General features: G+C 35.8%; 1 protein-coding gene across 1 annotated transcript in view; it reads right to left on the bottom strand.

The window, feature by feature from the left end:
- The window catches only part of LOC120522892, a 57,428-nt gene that overhangs the window by 15,663 nt on the left and 23,286 nt on the right, over positions 1–18,479 (bottom strand). Inside the window, exons 2-3 of the mRNA XM_039743656.1 lie at positions 14,456–14,764; positions 11,874–12,188 (exon numbers count right to left, since the gene is read on the bottom strand). Coding sequence (XP_039599590.1) covers positions 11,874–12,188; positions 14,456–14,764 — 624 coding nt within the window. The remainder of the gene's footprint in view (positions 1–11,873; positions 12,189–14,455; positions 14,765–18,479) is intronic.

Here is an 18,479-nt window from a genome sequence, read left to right as displayed (position 1 = left end):
GTAATAGGCGTGTGGATGGGCACAAAATGACAAGGACAGCATCTGAGATTAAGAACAATATACAGTAATCCCTCCTCGATCTCGGGGGTTGCATTCCAGAACCCCCGCGATAGGTGAAAATCCGCGAAGTAGAAACCATATGTTTGTATGGTTATTTTTATATATTTTAAGCCCTTATAAACTCTCCCACATTGTTAACATTATTAGAGCCCTCTAGACATGAAATAACACCCTTTAGTCAAAAGTTTAAACTGTGCTCCATGACAAGACAGAGATGACAGTTCTTTCTCACAATTAAAAGAATGCAAACATATCTTCTCTTCAAAGGAGCACCGTCAGGAGCAGAGAATGTCAGAGAGATAGAGAGAACGTGACAGAAAAACAAACAATCAAAAAATCAATATGTGCTGTTGGGCTTTTAAGTATGAGCACCCCGATAAAGCAGCCACAAAGAAGGGAGCAATGTGAAGGTAGTCTTTCAGCATTTTTTAGAGTAGCCTCCATATCCTCTGTGCAAACAGCCCCTCTGCTCACACCCCCTCCGTCAGGAGCAGAAAACGTCAGAGAGAGAGAGCGCCCGAGATTAAAGCAAACAATCAAAAAATCAATACGTGCTTTTGGGCCACCGAGATAAAGCAGAATTTCTTAGAGGAGCGTCCATATCCTCCATGCAAACAACCCTCTGCTCACACCCCCTCCGTCAGGCGCAGAGAATGTCAGAGAAAGACAGAGAAAAGCAAACAATCTGCTTGGGAAGCACATCGTATATCATTGAGGAGTTTTAGTTAATATGTAATACATGCTCTGATTGGGTAGCTTCTAAGCCATCCACCAATAGCGTCCCTTGACGAAATGAAATCAACTGGGCAAACAAACTGAGGAAGCATGTACTTTAAACGAAAAGACCCATTGTCCGCAGAAATCTGCGAACCAGCGAAAAATCTGTGATATATATTTAGATATGCTTACATTTAAAATCCGCGATGGAGTGAAGCCACGAAAGTCGAAGCGCGATGTAGCGAGGGATCACTGTATACATTATCTAAATCTGTTTATCCAGAGCAGGATCACAGAAACCTGGAGCCTACCCAAGCAGGTTTGGATGCAAGGCAGGAAAAATCCCTGGTACGCAATATCTATGATATAAGAACAGAAAGGATATAATATTTCAACTATCTATTTTGAGAGAGAGAAACATTGAAAAAATGGGGACAATTATTTTAAAACATTCTTTGGATTCTTTTCACAATATCTGGTATTAATAATGATGAATATTAACTAAAAAAGATAAATTAATTAATATAGCATAAATACAAAAACACATATTAGTATGTTTAGCTTTTCATCACTTGGCAGACTCTCTTTGTCTTACCTATCTATAGTTCAGTAGAGACATTGTCAACTCAGGAATTTTACAAGGTTTGTATCTCTTTGTTGTTAAACGATGTTTTTAAAGCAAAACTGACTGGTCAGCAACGATATGCTGATCTTGTATGATGACCTAGTCAGTCTCTCGATTAGTGTAGTGTTATTTTCAAAAATTGGGAGTGATCTCCCCTCGACTTTCTCGTATACTCAGATATGGGGATGGATATGTGAGGAGTTAACCACAACACAAGGATTATATTTTATTATGTACATTAAAGAACCATCAACAACAAATCAAATCAAATGAATAATATATTAAAAAACCAGTAATGGCGTACTGCACGATAATGTGTAGTGAATACACTTGACTTGAGCATTCCAAGTTTTCATCTTCTTTTTCTGTCTCTGTTTGGATTCGTTTGCTCAGAGGCTGATGTGCTTGCTGCTTCCTGAGCAGTTCTTCTTTTCTCCACCCTAGCGGCCCGCTGCTTCTCTTCTTTCGTCTTTTCGCGTTAAAACGGATTAAGTTAGTTTTTGCGTTGCAATTACTTAGTACGTTTTCTTTCATTTTTCACTTAAGTCTTCAATCTGCCTCAAGAATGATTAGCGAAGGTGGTAGGGAATGAGAACGGCGCCCATACGCATGTGCCGCACGGCCGCCCTGCTGCACGCTGCCAAGAGTGGATTCTACAATAAAGTAAAATAAAAATAAAAAGAGTAATAAAAATCATCACCCCGAAAGCGGATAGTAGACGTCACGTAGTATATGTGTGCCAAATTTCAAGTCAATAGGTGAAATGGTTTCTGAGTTACAAGTGATTTAAAATCCTGGACAGACAAACGAACAGCTACGGTAGCGTATTATATAAGAAGATTATTATAAAAGTAAAAGTTGATTAAATTGGATACTACAGCTGCATGAATAATAAAAAAAATCGAATATGTGTACCACTTCCAGTTTATGGATTTGGCCCAAAAGTTAATAGAGATCTACAATTTTGGTATAACGACCATATGCCAAATTTCATCCATCTATCTATTTGCGTTTTTGAGTTCTCGTGTTTACACACACATATGCAGACATTATTCCAGAAAACGGTATTTTCGGACTTGGGGATGTCTAAAACATCAAAATTCACCAAAATCTCGAGGTCAAATTTTTTTCATGATTATACTTTTTCTATACTTCGAATGTGAAGTGGCAGGTGAATTGCTGTCAACAAAAAGCAGGCACCTGAGAAATAAACTGAAACGTTACTCACTCTGGATTTTTCAGTACATATGGCAAAGGTTTTGTGGACCACCACATTCCAGTTTCATGCGTTTGAATTACATCTTGATATACAACAAGTGCAAAGAAAAGCGACACGTAAATCACTTTCTATTCCACACGTGTATTCAGCTTGCTCTGTCACCGCAAATGCTGTGTGAACAGTCGACCTCCGTCACCAGCCATCGTTCACTGGATGAGTATGTGCAGGCAGCTCATGGTGGATGACTTTCAGTTTTAGAGTTATCACTTACAAGGGTTAAAAACTAACCGCAAGAATATTCATTCAAAAATGAAAACTAAAATTATTTTAGAAAATTATTATTTTATTTCAGTTAGTCTTTCCAGCTACTGTAATGGTTTCGTTTAGTTTTAGTTTTTCATTTCGGTTTTCTTAATTATTTTATTTCAGTTTACGAAAATGTTTTTTAATAATAGTTTCAGTTTTGATTTTAGTTTTCATTAACTATAATTACCTTGACCTGGAGGAAATCAGCAGTGTTTGCCCCACTAGCAAGAGGACATTGTGGAAAAAGTGATGAATGCTCAGATCCAACTCAATGGATCAATTCCTGGACTACTGGAAACTAAAAGGAGAAATAATAATTGGTGACAAAAAATATAATTGGTGACATATGTGCATTTTGGAGAGATGAAACAGGAATACTGCTTGTGGCATTAACCTTTTCTACCCTGCATTGCAAACCTGCAAAAAAGTAGTTTAACCAGCAGCTCTGTGGATGAGTTTTCAAAAACTTGCTTCATTTAGCTGGCTCTGTGTAACTTAAAAATGTGAATTATATTATAAATACCTGAATTATACTAGCATACACTAAATAAAAAAAAAGTGTCATGAGGCACAAAATTTGAAACAACTTCTCTAATGCAGAAGGTATCATCACAAAGACAGTTCTTTTAAAAGATCAAAAAAAGCAGACGGAACAACAGTGTTGCTCTGCTTCTTTGATTTGAAAAACAGTCACTGAAGAATTAGTGTCTGCATACAGGATATGATTAAAATAAGTGCCTACACAGGCCACGGCTTGTAAGCTTGCAGCACAGATATCACAACAGTATCTAACATGAAGTGAAGTGTAGGCAATAACAGCGAGTTATACTTAAAGCTTAAGTGTCGTTCTGTTTGCAATCCCTATTAAAAATATGACATGTGTAAGATATAGGAGTGTTGATCACTTTTGCTTCCTGTGATTCCAAAAATACACAACAGATGAAGTGTAGGCAACAAAAATGTATATAAATCATACCATCTTTTAGTGTCATTTTCTATTTGGAATATTCATCAATAGCAATTGGTAGTAAAAAATGTCTGTAAAAATTAAAAAGCATGCTTGATTTTTCTCTATAATATTAAAGGGGAATCCCCCACCCACCTATCCAAAAATTTACAGTTATTTGCTGCAGGCATATAGTATTAAGAGTTAGTAATTATTTGTTAATTTCATCCAAACTCAGCAGCCTTCTCATTTTTCCATTTTTTTGTCCCATTCTACTCAGAGAGTCTCTAAAGAGTTAAACTAGACAACTGCTCCTCCCAACTCTTGCCAAACTTATGAGAAATGATGTCAGTCAAGAGATAGACTGGGAGCTGCTACACATACTGAAGTGAAATGCCTTCCAAGAATTTGTAGGCTGTAAGTCCCAGTGATGAATTAAATAATTTTACAGTGCTGAGTCAAACAGGGCTGACCTTTGAAGCTCAGTGGATCTTCATTAATTAGCAAGGGTTACAAGAATTGAAATAGAGGCAATTTGCTTAAAAATAAAAGTGTGCCGATCATGACAAAGTTTTACAGAAGCTCCTGTATTCTATTTCTGTTCAAGACCTTCTGGCCACACCAGCTTTTCCAAGGCCTGTTCAAGGAATGAGGCATCTGTCACCACTGAATCTTTTTATTTTAATTTCAGTTAATAAAATGGTGGACTTCAGTGTGCCATCATGATCAATGCAGAATGCTATAGATGGGAAGGGCTGGGTGATCAAAACAGTGATACTACCTGCTGTAAATGACCGTGGATTCCCAGTGGACTGTTTCTGGTTTCTGTTGTATTCTCCTATCCTAACTTTTACGTTAATGGGAAATTATGCTGTCATGGTTTTGTTGTACTGTTTTATACACTCTGGAATGCATGTCATGTCAAGTTGTGGGGATGCTGGATCTTATCCCAGCTAACACTGGGTGCAAGGCAGGAACAAATCCTGGACAGGGTGCAATTCCATTGCAGAGTGAAGACACACACACATCCATACAATAAATACACAGTAGTGCACATTTTGTTGTACCTGTTGTACACATTTTCTGCTTTATTTTATGATTATATTAAAGTAGGCAACCCCAACTGACACCCTAACAATCTCTTTTTATCGCCCTTGGCTGGTTCCTCTGTCACATTTGATACTATTTTTTTCTGTGAAGCTATTAAAAATGATGCAATAAATACAAAAGCCAAGGAGAATGAAGAGCAACTGGATAATTCTCTGCCTCTGTCAGAGTATCCAATACCCACCACCACATTGTATACTTCTGATGCCAATGATGATAGAACCACATTTTATAATCAGGGGTAGGTAAACTACAGCCCATGGACAAGTTGCTGAAGTATCTAACATTCTGAACCTTGAGAAGTGCTCAAATGCTGCTGATGGCTGGTGTAAATGCAAGTTAGTTGCCAAGCGCTGTCATCCAAAAACTAATTAAAGTAACAAAGCTTTTACCATAGGAATAGGGGCAGTTTGTACAGGGGTATACATGTTTCTAGCTGCTCGCTTGGCTTTGCTTTTTGTGTTTGTTTTTAAGGATTACGACTTTGCTTGTGGTTGATTTTATCAATGATGGATTTTGTTGACAGCAGCAGCCCGAAAGCAGAACATCAGGTGGCACTCCGGCTCTGTGCACAAATCAATGTAAAAGAGCACTGTTAATAAATATAAAATACCAGTAACAGCACACGGCATTATAGCATGTAGTGAATACACTTGACATGACCATTCATAGTTTTCATACTCTTTCTCTGTATGTTTACCATTCATTTGCTCAGAGGTTGTTGAGCTTGCTGCTTCATGAGCAGCTCTTGTTTTCTCCACCTAAGCAGCCCACTTCTTCTCTTCTTTCATCAGCATTTTTTCAAGCTAAAACTGAATAAGTCAGTGTTTGTGTTGCAATTACTTAGTACGTTTTCTTTAATTTTTCAGTTAAACTGGCACTTAAGTCTTCAATCTGCCTCAAAAAAGATTTAAAATAGGAAGAAGTAGGGGAAGTGACGGCGAAGGTGGTAGGGAATGAGAACAGTGCCCATACGCATGCGCCGCATGGCCGCTGCTGAGAGTTGATTCTACAATAAAATAAAGTTAAAATAAAAAGAGGAATAACGTTGTAGGTCTATCATTACCCCGAAAGCGGATAGTAGACGTCACGTTGTATATGTGTACAGTTTGCGAGCTACACGTAATTTAAAATTCTGGACAGACAAACGGACAGCCACGGTAGGGTATTATATATAAAGAATGAGGACAAAATTGGATTGATAACAATGGATTATTCCTGTAATTGCCAGACATGCAGCTGAGGTTGTCTTCCTTTGTCATGAATGTGAATTTCACTTATCAGTACTATGGACATTTCCTCACAAATTTGTAATTTTTTCATCTCATTTTGCTCGTAATGTGGACAGTGTACCGAAAGTCTTACAGCTGAATGTAACTGAACTCCTGAACAACGGGGCAACTTAAAAATAAGTTTATCAAAAATTCTTTGCTTGATTTTTGCATTGTTCAGGTTTTACAAACCTACTGTGCTCATAGCACCATTATGTGGCATCAATTTTCAGTTATGAGCAAGTCTTTCAACAAATAAAAAAGCAAGTATGAAAGCATGCTAGCAGATACCCATCTTCACAATAAATTGTTGCGATATCTAGCATCACATATTGACAGTGTTTGTGCATAAGCAAACATATTCAAGACCAGAAAAATGGCATAAAATTACTCTCAGGTGTTTGAGCAATGCGCTTAACAGATGTTAATTAAAAGATTTACAATTAAACCATTTCTTAGAACAACTATTGTTAAAGATAACGTTTGTCATTAAAACGTGTGCTTGTTTGCCTGAATTCATTGGCACACCTAGATTTAACACAGCCGACTGCATGAGTCATTATTAATTCCTAAAAAGTTTGCCCACCGCTGCTTTAGACTAAAAGGTGAGTAATTAGATTGATTTGGGCCCCATTCCTGTCTTTGCTTTAGGAATCCAAATCATGAAATCTGCCCCTGTTCCACTGTGATTTGAACTGCTGCCTCACGGCTCCAGTATCCATTTTTTAATTTGGTGCCCAGGCACTTTCTTTCTGGCGTTAACAATATTTTCAAGTGCCCAAGTGGGTTTTAATCTGCATACTCCAGGTTGTTCTCTCCCACAATTTAGGTCAATTATAACTCTAAACTGGAAGTAATGAACTGGCACCCCAATAGGTTGCTGTCTTGTGCCAAGTGCTACTGGGATACACATTGTAGATGGACTATTGACTTTCAGTGAATGTGACTGAGTGTTAATAACTGTGTCCTCTGCAAGCCTGTTTCCTGAATTATGACCAATGTTCTCTTCTTGTACTAGAATAACCTTACTCAGAAAATGAATGAATGGATGTTCTTTAGAAAATATTCTATTTGAACAACGTATGGTCGAGTCAACCAAATCTTCTGGGTTTAATGAAAAGTGTGTCCACAATCGAAATTCCTATAACAGTTACAAATCATGATGTTTGAATGCGCAATGTCTTTCTGTAGACCAAGTAAATAGTTAAGTTAAAAGACTGGCACATGTGAGGCATATTTTACAGTATGTGAAATCCCTTTCATAACTGACATTTGAAACTGAACATGATATGAAAAAGAAAGAAATACTACTATGCACACAGTTACAAGTATGCATTAAAACTACCTGAGGTTAGACTTAGTCCTTAGATCTTACCACTCCTCATTCCCTTTGTTACTTTTACTTTCCGGTTTTAGGCATATGCTGTTAACCGTATCGCAATATGCAGGCACATTCCTTTGAAGCAATATCTACATGTGGCTTCCTTCAGTTTCATTTCAACTTTACCATTCTTTACTGGTATCCACATCAAAGGTGCATGGCCTATTTTGCTTAACTGTTCATTTTCTGTAAGCTACTGTGGAAAACACCCTGACATTTTGTATTCAACTTGCATACTCTGGTTATCTTCCTATGATACTGCTGAAGGTCATACAAATAGCAGTTGGTGCCGCTAACTGCTTTTAATTTAATGGGGAACTGTGTTTTGATGGGCCAAAAGAAAGGCTGTACCTTATTAATCATCGCTTGATTAAAACTTCAGAAATTTACTATGTGTGGAATCACCACAAAACTACTTAAGAGAAAACATGTATTTTTATTTATCTGTTTTTTTATTTTATAATGTATTTTACTAGCTAATATTCCACTGCTGTTACAATTTGGATGACACTGTAAGTCACACTACCACCTCACAAGTCCAAGTTCCAAGGTTTAAAAATCTAATGCCCAGTTGTTTGAGTGAAGTTTGCACTTTCCCCCCTTGTCCGTATGAGTGGTCAATTGGATATTCCAAATTGGTCCTGTATGAGTGTGTGCGTCAGTGGACCTTCCAGTGGACTGGTGCTTGTCCAGGGCTATTTCTAGTCTTCAGCTCAGTGTTGCTGGGAAAGACTCCAAGTGCCTCTATTTCTGCACTGGATTAGGCAGGTTTGAAAATTTTATTTTATTGGTAGAATTTTCATTTTACATTCACAACCTTGAGTCATTCTTAACACAACCTTGCTTACAGCAGTCTTTGAATCCCAAGAAGTAACAATATATCAGGTTTGTTGTGAAGGAAATGCCTGACTTGGGGAATCAAAATTGGGTTGTCCTTTCAAAAGGGCTTACACTTGTAGTGTATTCTGTTTTGCAAGAGTGAAACATTGGGAAATTTGTTTCACTAAAATGGAGGTCTCTGCCCCCTGCTCGCATCGCTGGCCAAACCCCAAGGTAAGGCGCTGGGTTCCCGCTATCTTCCAGCTGAGCCTCTCAAAGGATGTCGGGGTGCTCCTTTGTTAGAGCAAGCAATTGTATTTAAAGTGATAGTATATGGAAGAGTATGTGGGGCGCGGGAGGAAGATATTGTGATCCTTAGTTATTATAGATAGAATACCATTTACTTGAGTATTTCACTACAGCTGTCTATTTTAAATACTAAAGATTAATAAAACATAGTAAAAGTAAAAGTAAAAAGTAAAAGTAGAAGTAAAAAAGTAAAACATAATCAAAAGTGAATAAATTAACGCCTCATCAAAAACAGTGTTTATTCTGTAACTTACATTCTATAAACATTGTTTTTTTGCATTCCTATTTGCATATTGTTTGGGATATTTTTCTGTTTTGTTTATTGGGCGATTCTCTTTGTTCTTGACATTTACTGCATTTAGCTCTTTTTAGTTCATTTTCTTTTTTTCGACATTCATTATCAGCACTTATTGCTGTTCTTCTATCACAATCTAAACTTCGACTTTCTTGAATAGATAATTTGATTTTCTGCCTTGCCATTATAACCGACTGCATTGAAAGGCAAGTTAGCTCTGAGAGTGTCTCAGGGTGGTACAGGGAAAGGATGTGTACAGTAGGAGAAATGATTTGCCGAGTGTTATGGAGGGGAGTGGTCTTTTTTAATAGAGAGATATTGTATAATATTCATTACATTGCTCAACAGTGTTAATTTGGAAACATACAAAAACTACATAAAATCTTTCCTCACCCAACAGTAATGGATTCCTGTGTTAAACCTTTATCATTAACTTTCAAACTGGTGCATCTCACTCCCTGCAATGTACTTTGTACTTCTACTACTTAGAATGTATTAACATATCAGAAACCTGAGATCTTCTTTTACCTGCTTTCTGGCTATCACACCTTCCTGTTATTCAACTATTACAATGTCAAGTAAATAAATTTTTAAGTTTTAAAGTAAAAGCTGATTTTTTTTATGTAATTAGAGTATTAAATCTTAAATAAAATCTATAGTGCTATAGTACATATTGTTGTCAACTCTCAGTCATTAAACTTACGTTCCTTTCCTACCTATGGTGCCATCTGTGTGCAGTTGGCATGCTTTCCCCTTTCTTTTATAGTTTTATTTACTTTTCCCTAATTTCCTCACACAGTCCAAAAGCTTCATGTTATTTAGGGACTCCTCATTGAGTTTATTTGAATATTTGAAGAATTATGAAAAAATAGACAATTTAGCCCAACAAGCTAGTCCTTCATATCAGATTGTCAAAAACAGCATTAAATTGAGATCTAAAATCCTAATCTCGACCACGCTACTTGGTAATTTATTCCAGGCTTCCTTGGTTGTTTGTGTGAAGAAAAACTTTCTTAACATTTATTCCAAATCTGCACTTAAGTTTCCAACCATGTTTAACCATGTTCTTGTTGAAGTTTATTTTATAGTAACAACTGAGATCTACTATTCTAATTATGTACATAATTTTAAATACTTCACCATTTAATATCTTTTTTCTTAAACTGAAAAGCTTCTTCAATCTTTCCTCATAGCTTATACCTCTTGATCCTAAAATCAGCCTAGTCACTCTCCTTTTCACTTTATCCAGCGCTAGTGTGTTTTGTAACATGAAGGCTAAAGTTACACACAGAACTCCAGATGAGGCCTCACTAGTATGTTATACAACTTAAGTATAACCTTCTTTGACTTGTAGCTGGCATGGTTCAGCCAGGTTTATTGCCCTGGCCTATGTGTATTTCTAATGTATTTAATGTATTCATTGTTATTCATTATGTTTCTATTCTTTCATGTAATTCATGCTCTTTGACATTGTTTTCTTTAATGTTTTTATTTATAAGTTTTCTTTTCCTGTGTAAAAATATGTTCTATGCTTCTTGTAATTTGTGGGCGGTTCTCTAAAGGGGCGGGGTCACCCTGACATCACCACTTCTTAGCCCACCTCTTAGTTATTTAAGTAAAAGCCTAGAGAGCTCAGTTGTGGTGCATTAAAGTTGTTTGCAGTTATACAGAGTATTGTTTATTGCATGTAGATTTTACAGTTTTCTTATTGTTTTCTGCTCAGAATTCTGTCCTCTGACTACAGAATGTGTTTTGGGGTTTATTCTTTATAGACTGCCTTTAACACAACTCCGTTTCTTTTTCTGCATTTTTCTGAATAAATATTCTTATTTATAAAGATTTCTCTGAGGATTGGTCTCTGCAAGCCAAATATTATAACAGTTTACTTTCTCTTGCTAGATGGTGTGATATTTGGGGACCTTTACAGCTATTGTTGAGGCTTAAAACTTTTCTGACCTGCATAGTTCGAAGCTTTGCCCTTGGAGCAGGGCTTAATCTTACTGGGGTGAATCCTTTCCAAAACAGGCAATTTTAGACCGGGCCTTCTTATAAGAGGTCCCACTGTGTATTCAATAGGAGGGTTGAAAACCCCTTATGAGTTAATGTCCTTTGTTATGGACAGATGGTTTGTTCTTGTGTCATTGGTAAAAGGACTCTGCCCATGAAAAGATAGTGCAAACATTATCTTAATTCTAATGACACCATCTTATATGTCTTGAAACATTATGTTCCACAGTAGAATCAAATAATTACAGTATGTATTCTACAAAGAAAAAAGAAGAAAAACAAATCGGGAGTGATCTCCCCTAGACTTTTTCATATACTCAGATATGGGGATGGATACTTGAGGAGTAAACCTCAAGAAAATTATTATATTTTTATATTATACATATTAAAGAACCATCAACAACAAATCAAATCAAATTAATAATATATTGAACAATTATTATAAAAGTAAAGTTGAATGAAAAAGTACCACTTACGTTTACTGGAAATAGCTCAAAAGTTGATAGAATTCTACAGTATGTTAAGTACCTAATACTTGCGTGCAAAATTTGGTTAACCTAAGTGAAAGCGTACTCACGTTATTGTGTTTACATACACACACACACAGACAGAATTCCAAAAATTGTATTTTCGGACTCAGGGAGATCTAAAACCTTGTGATTCATCAAAATCTCAAGGCTGAGTTTTTGGACGATTACAATACTTTTCCTATACTGCGTAAACGAGAAGTAAAAATTGGAGATGGAGACAATGACAACTGATTTATATATACAGTCCAGTAATTGATTTGCTATCCCAGAAAAGTTCTTACCTACTAAAGACACGGTAAACTGAATTTTGTCCATCCATCCATTGTATGCAGACTCACAAATATAAACTCCTTCATCCAGTGAAGTAAATTGTGATATATGAAGAAGTATTTTATTATCCCTTGTCATCTGAAGCTGTATTCTTTCATCTGCACAAGAGTTTTTCAAGTCAGGAGGCTCTTTTTGAAAAATGAGCACACATTCTGAGCCATTCCAACTGCGCATTTTCCAGGTTTCAGAACTTATTTCTGTCCAGTTTCGGTCTGAGCAGCTTAAAGTCAAGTCTTTTTCAACGTGTGCTTGCACATGCCTTGTTTCTGCAAGAGGTCAAAAAATCAAAATGCAAAAATCACTTAATATACTGTATACAGTAACAGTATTGTACTATTTTCTTTTCTTTTAAATTTAAACTATAAAATTAGGACTGTTTTTTGTATTATTTTTTAGGTTCATGTTTCTTATTTAGACATTCACAGAAATAAACTCAAGTTGATAAAAAGGAGTCTGGTTGCAGGGGTGCAAACAGGACATATTCACACAGCCATACTCACAATTCAAGCCATATTAAAATTGACAACAAAATTAAAACAATTCCTTTAAACTGAATGGAAAAAAAAGTCCATAGGAAATTCATATGAAAAATGAAAACAAATGCCATGCAGGGAGCAGAACTGGTCATGTGAGAATTGCAGATTTTAATACCAAAATATGTACATTTCTCTAATTCAGTTTTAATAGATGATAATCAATTAATCAACCTCAATATTTGTCACACCGATTTAAATTTAAAAAATGGCAATGAGGCATTACACTAATATCTTACCTAGCCAAGTCATAAACAGTCAATGATTATACACAAAAATACAACCAGACAAAAACAAAACAAAAGTTAACAAGTGATAAGTATGATTTAATGTTTGATACTGATGTATATAATGCTGCACTGATAGTATTCTTTGTCTGGTATTGTATACAATATCTTTAATCGGAGGTGAATTTTACTTTTTGAATTTTGCAGTGTTTACCTATTTTATTCTGGTGTATAGTAGACATATAAATATTCCATAATCTGATATTACTTTTATGGTATTACTTACACTTTATTTGTGTTATTTATATTATTTAGTTTAGGCAAAAATAAATATCTGGGGAAATGCGGTTTTCCCTCATTTTTTGGTACATAAAGAACAGAACTCCACAGAAACAGCACAGTCTTTTCTTCCTGCATTTTCTAAGGGAGCCTGTTTTAATGGCAACTGAGCATCCATATATAGAGAATTTCCCTACAACTTCTTTTCTTTATTTTGGATGGGGTTAACAGGGTGGCACAGTGGTTAACACTGCTGCCTTATAGATCCAGCATTCTGGGTATGAATCTTCAGTTGTTTTTTTTTTTTTTGTTTTTTTGTCTGTATAGAATTTTCCTTCCACATTTCCTTAGAAGTGTTGGTTAGGTTTATTGGTGACAGTTTTAAACTGTCCTGAGTGTGCACAAGAAGTGGCTTGTGTGTGATTGTTCTATGGACTGGATCCCTGTACAGAATTTATTCCTGCCTTGTGGGTTTAAGAATGTATAACTGTACAAATTCCTATTCATTACTTATGATCAACAACATTTGGATTTACTTATCAGTTTTGATACCCACTGTTTCCATTAACAAGGTATTAGGGAGCAAACGCCTATCCATTTTATTACAGAATAATCTCACCATCCAATCAGGTCAAGCCAACGTAGAGGTACCAAGTGACATAACATACATATCTTTGGAATGTGGGTGCATCAGAATATCACAACATAACTAATGACCAACCTCTGCATATGAAACCAATTCTTTGGAGCTGCAAACTGTTCCAGTGCTCCATTAATATTTGAATTTAAACTATCTTTTATATTTAGTGACCAAATAGGTTTTATTGTGTGCCTAAATACGGAATTCTGTTTCTTTATTTCACTCTGTCCACTGGGGAGAACAAGAAGCTGATGCACCTAAAGTAGCTGTGCTTTATGACCTGTTATGGAGATGATTTGTAACTTTTCAGGCCTTAATATGACAGCCTCTGTTGCATTGCTGCTGCAATAACTCCCAATTTTTAATGCAATTGATTCATTTATCCTCAAAGTTTCCAAATAGGAGGCTGAGCATCAGAGTGTAATTCATTGCCGATATCAGTATAGCCTTTCTACATTAAATGTCACCGTCAGATCCAGGTAAATCCAGTAAAGTGAGCTCAGGCACAATGGTAGCTTGTCATTCTGCACATATGAGTTTTTCCCATCGCGCTGATGATTTAATCTGCAAAAATGTGTCTTCTGCAATTGGCAGATTGTTTGATTACCATTAGAATTATACAAAATTAATTCAGTGCAAATGCAACTGAATCTAGCTTGTGGCCTAGCTGATATTCTAACTTTTCGTATCTTAGTGCAGATATTTGAGTAATTGATTACTGGTTTGGGCTGCACTAAGAAATGTTAGAAGAGACAAAGAAACATTCTTTGATTGAGCTACAGTCTGTATTTAAATTGAAAACATGAAAAATATCCTACATAATGGATAGTTTGGTAAATAAAGGAACTGCTTACCTGTTGCAGTTAAGCGAAAATGATTAGTGAGGAACCCACCATTGTATATGGTCTCACATTTATAGGTTCCTTCATCTATTCTCGTGAAAAACGATATGCGTAAAAAAGGCTTTCCCTCCATAGAGGTTTCAATGCTTATGTGTCTTTTGCAAGTATTTGTTTTATTCTGGTTCCACAGTATTGCAACAATACACTGATGGCCTGTTTTCTCTGTGATACTCCAAGTTTCAAAATTGATATCACTCCAGTGCAGGTCAGTACAATTTAGATGAACGCTCTCTCCATGGGGGACATTCAGAAGCAGAAACCCTAGAGAAAGAAAAGAAGTTCTCTTTAAAGAATCTGGCTTTAGTTCAGTAGGACATACTCTTTCTCAACCTAAAATCATAAAGATCCAGTCACAGCAAAACATTGATACAAAGGTTGGGAACATGCGCTGATAGTGCATTGCCACACCCACCACATGACAAACCGCCTGGATTAGGACATGAGTGCAGCGGGAAACATCTCAGCACCACACTGGAACAGTGTCAGGTTTTATACGGTGGCTGGAGTGCCAATCCTGCCACCAACCCACAAGTTTTCCCAGTAAGTTGGAGGACTTGCAGGGCTGGAAACAGATTAACATCATACACGGGACGAAGCAACTGCAAGTTAAGGGACATAATCAAGGGCCCAATAGAGTAGAGTCACTTCTGGGGTTTACGGAAATCAAACCAGCGCAGATCCCTAGCCTTAAAACCAACACTCTGCCCATTGATACAGAACATTGGTAAAAGTTCATTTTCTTCCATTAGGTTATAAGAAGGTGAAATCAGACCAGAGCCCTTACATATTTATGCAGACACAGTGAACCTAGAGAATAATTTTGACAAAAGTGTGGGAACAGAACCATTAAAATTAGTTGTGAACAAGAAATTTGCCTAAGGTAAGTGGTTGGTACAATGGGATAAATGAGATGCTTGGTGTAAAAAAAAGAAAAAGGGCTCCTATAGTTTTAAAGTCACAAAGGGGAGATAGAATGTTAGTGTGGTAAAGAATGACGGACTTGATGTTGGTTTCCTGCGGTTTCTCGTTGAGTGGCTATTGCAATACCTGCCTCTTGACTATCTAAAATATGAGAAGGGTATCCTCTATTAATAAAGTAAACCTTCATTTTGAGTACTTAATTATAGAACTGAATTTCATCGCCACAGAGGCTCTGGAAGTGTAGAAAAGGAAGACAGTTTTCAGTGTGTAGAACATGGAAAGAGTGGTAGGGTAGGTAGCTGTGTGAGCCAGTTGGCTTGTAATTAATTGCAAAAATAATTATAAAACAATTAAATAATAACTAATTAAAAATTATAACTATGAGTACAATACAGGTTTATACAATAAATAATACATTAATAACCACAATTAAAACACAAGAGTAGAATTAAACAAAGCTTTAAATAATTTACAACAACAACATTTATTTATAAAGCACTTTTTCATACAAAAAATGTAGCTCAAAGTGCTTTACATAATGAAGAATAGAAAAATAAAATACACAGTAAGAAAAATAAGTCAACATTAATTAACATAGAATAAGAGTAAGGTCCGATGGCCAGGGAGGACAGAAAAAACAAAAAAAAACAAAAAAAATGTAGAGAAAAAAAATAAAATCTGCAGGGTTTCCAGACCATGAGACCACCCAGTCTCCTCTGGACATTCCACCTAACATAATGAAACAGTCCTCTTTGTATTTAGGGTTCTCATGGAAGGACTTGATGATGATGGTCATGTACACTTCTGGCTCTTAGTCCATCAATGTAGGAACATCATGATGCTTTGAGTAGGTGGTGGTGGCGCAGGAAAAGAAACAGAAGAGAGAGTAGAGGGTAGTACGGATTTTAGAGCCACTATGAATAGTTATTATAATGAATTGAATACATAGAGTTTCAGGATTAAGTTAAAGTGAAGTTATGAGAAGGCCATGTTAAAGTAATGTGTTTTCAGCAGTTTTTAAAGTGCTCTACTGTATCAGCCTGGCGAATTCCTATTGGCAGGCTATTCCAGATTTTAGGTGCATAACAGCAGAAGGCCGCCTCACAACTTCTTTTAAGTTTTGCTTTTGGAATTCTAAGGAGACACTCATTTGAAGATCTAAGGTTACGATTTGGAATATAACGTGTCAGAGATTCCGATATATAAGATGGAGCGAGATTATTTAAGGCTTTATAAACCATAAGCAGTATTTTAAAGTCAATTCTGAATGACACAGGTAACCAGTGTAGTGACATCAAAACTGGAGAAATGTGTTCGGATTTTCTTTTCCTAAGAAAATTTACACTAAGCACGTGCACTTATCAATAACCACGTCTCTCACAAGGGCTCTTAAATGTCCGTAAGGCACCAACACATCAAGTTTAGTAAGGTAATTGGATCATATTTCGAAATTCAAGATGCTAAGCAGCTAATTGCACTTTTCCCTAAATTAGTTGCAATAAATAGTATTTTCAAGGTGATCCAATTCTGATAATGTGTGATATGCTTTAAAAAGTAATGACGGAAAGGGAAGAGTCATAATGTGGTAAGTCCTGCAAAAAATAAACAAACAATGTTTCTTTCTCATTATAGTTAATGTTAGCCATCCTGTTTTCCATAATAATTGCACAATAATGTATAAAAAATCTATCCCTTGTAATGAAGAATATTGCAAAATATCTAAAATTCCAAAAACAGGTAGATGCATTCATGTAAATAAAATTACCATAGTCATAAAACTGGGAAAGATATTCACTGAACAATTTATCTTTTAACAAAGAAAAAATGACTTATTTCTATAAAAGAAAGCAAGCCTCACTTTTAAGAGATTTAGATAATTCCGCCATGTGAATTTTAATGGTTATTATTAGGCATCCATGTTCCAAGATATTTATACAAACAAATCATCTAGATCCATGTTCCATTAAGACTGAGTGTAAAACAATTTTACAATTTTAACTACAAAAACAATATTATGAAAATGCAAGCTAAACAATAAGGAACCTAAGGCTGAACACTCGGTAAGTCCTTGTTTCACATTCATAAACTATACACAGGGATTTATCAGGTAGGAAGCATTTAAACCAATTAAGTGCATTACAGTCAAATTTCATGGATCAAAGTCTTTGTAACAAAACTTCATGGTTAACAGTATCAAATTATTTTAAAAATTAATAAATGTGGCCAAACATTGCTCATTTTTGTCCTTAGAGCACGCAAAATCATTATCTATAACCCTAAATGTAATCAGGATAGAGTTTTTACTCATGCAACATCCGTTTTGAGAATTCACCAAAGAGTCTGATAATTTAGCTAGACAAGGAAGTTTGGAAACTGAGAAATAGTCTATTATATTTCTGCTGATCATAGCTTTGCCAGTCTGGTGAGACTGTGTTCAGGAGTAAATGTCTAATAACAACTGTGAATTACTAAGGACAATAAGGAATGACTATACAAAGAGGAACAATGTCCATAGTAAAAGAACAAAATAGCAAATATTCAAAAATAGCCATCTGTTTAAATTTAGTTTAGACTATAAATAATATTGCAGAGCATATGTTGAATCTTTTGAAGATTCAATTTTTATAATATCGTTTGTGCAAATGTTGTTGTGCATCTGTGCAATGATAATAAAGGCATTCTATAGATTTTTTTTTTCTATTTCTAATGCTTTTTCAGAAAAACTCCCTATTTCTGCTTACCAAGCTGTAAGCAATATTAGATATTCAGTAATGACCTACTTTTTTACAATTTGTCTCTTCAAAATATGACAGCCAAATAGTCAACCTTTCAGTTGATATACATGAAGTTTTCAGTGTACACGTCACATCATACTTCACTCCTCAACTCATGTTTAAACAATGTGTGTGATGCCAAGTGAAGAGAATCTCTCAGGGTCACACAGTCATTTACTAGTTTTGGCTCAACCAGTAGGCTTGTGGTCTGCAGTCCAACAACTTTGCCATTAGACCAAATTGTTTGACACAAAAATGTTTGTGGTAAATAGCAAAGTCCT

The sequence above is a fragment of the Polypterus senegalus genome, chromosome 2, assembly GCF_016835505.1.
Source record: "Polypterus senegalus isolate Bchr_013 chromosome 2, ASM1683550v1, whole genome shotgun sequence".
Classification (NCBI taxonomy): Eukaryota; Metazoa; Chordata; class Cladistia; order Polypteriformes; family Polypteridae; genus Polypterus; species Polypterus senegalus.
The sequence above is the reverse complement of the archived record's forward strand: the minus strand, read 5'-3'. Positions and strand labels throughout refer to the sequence as shown.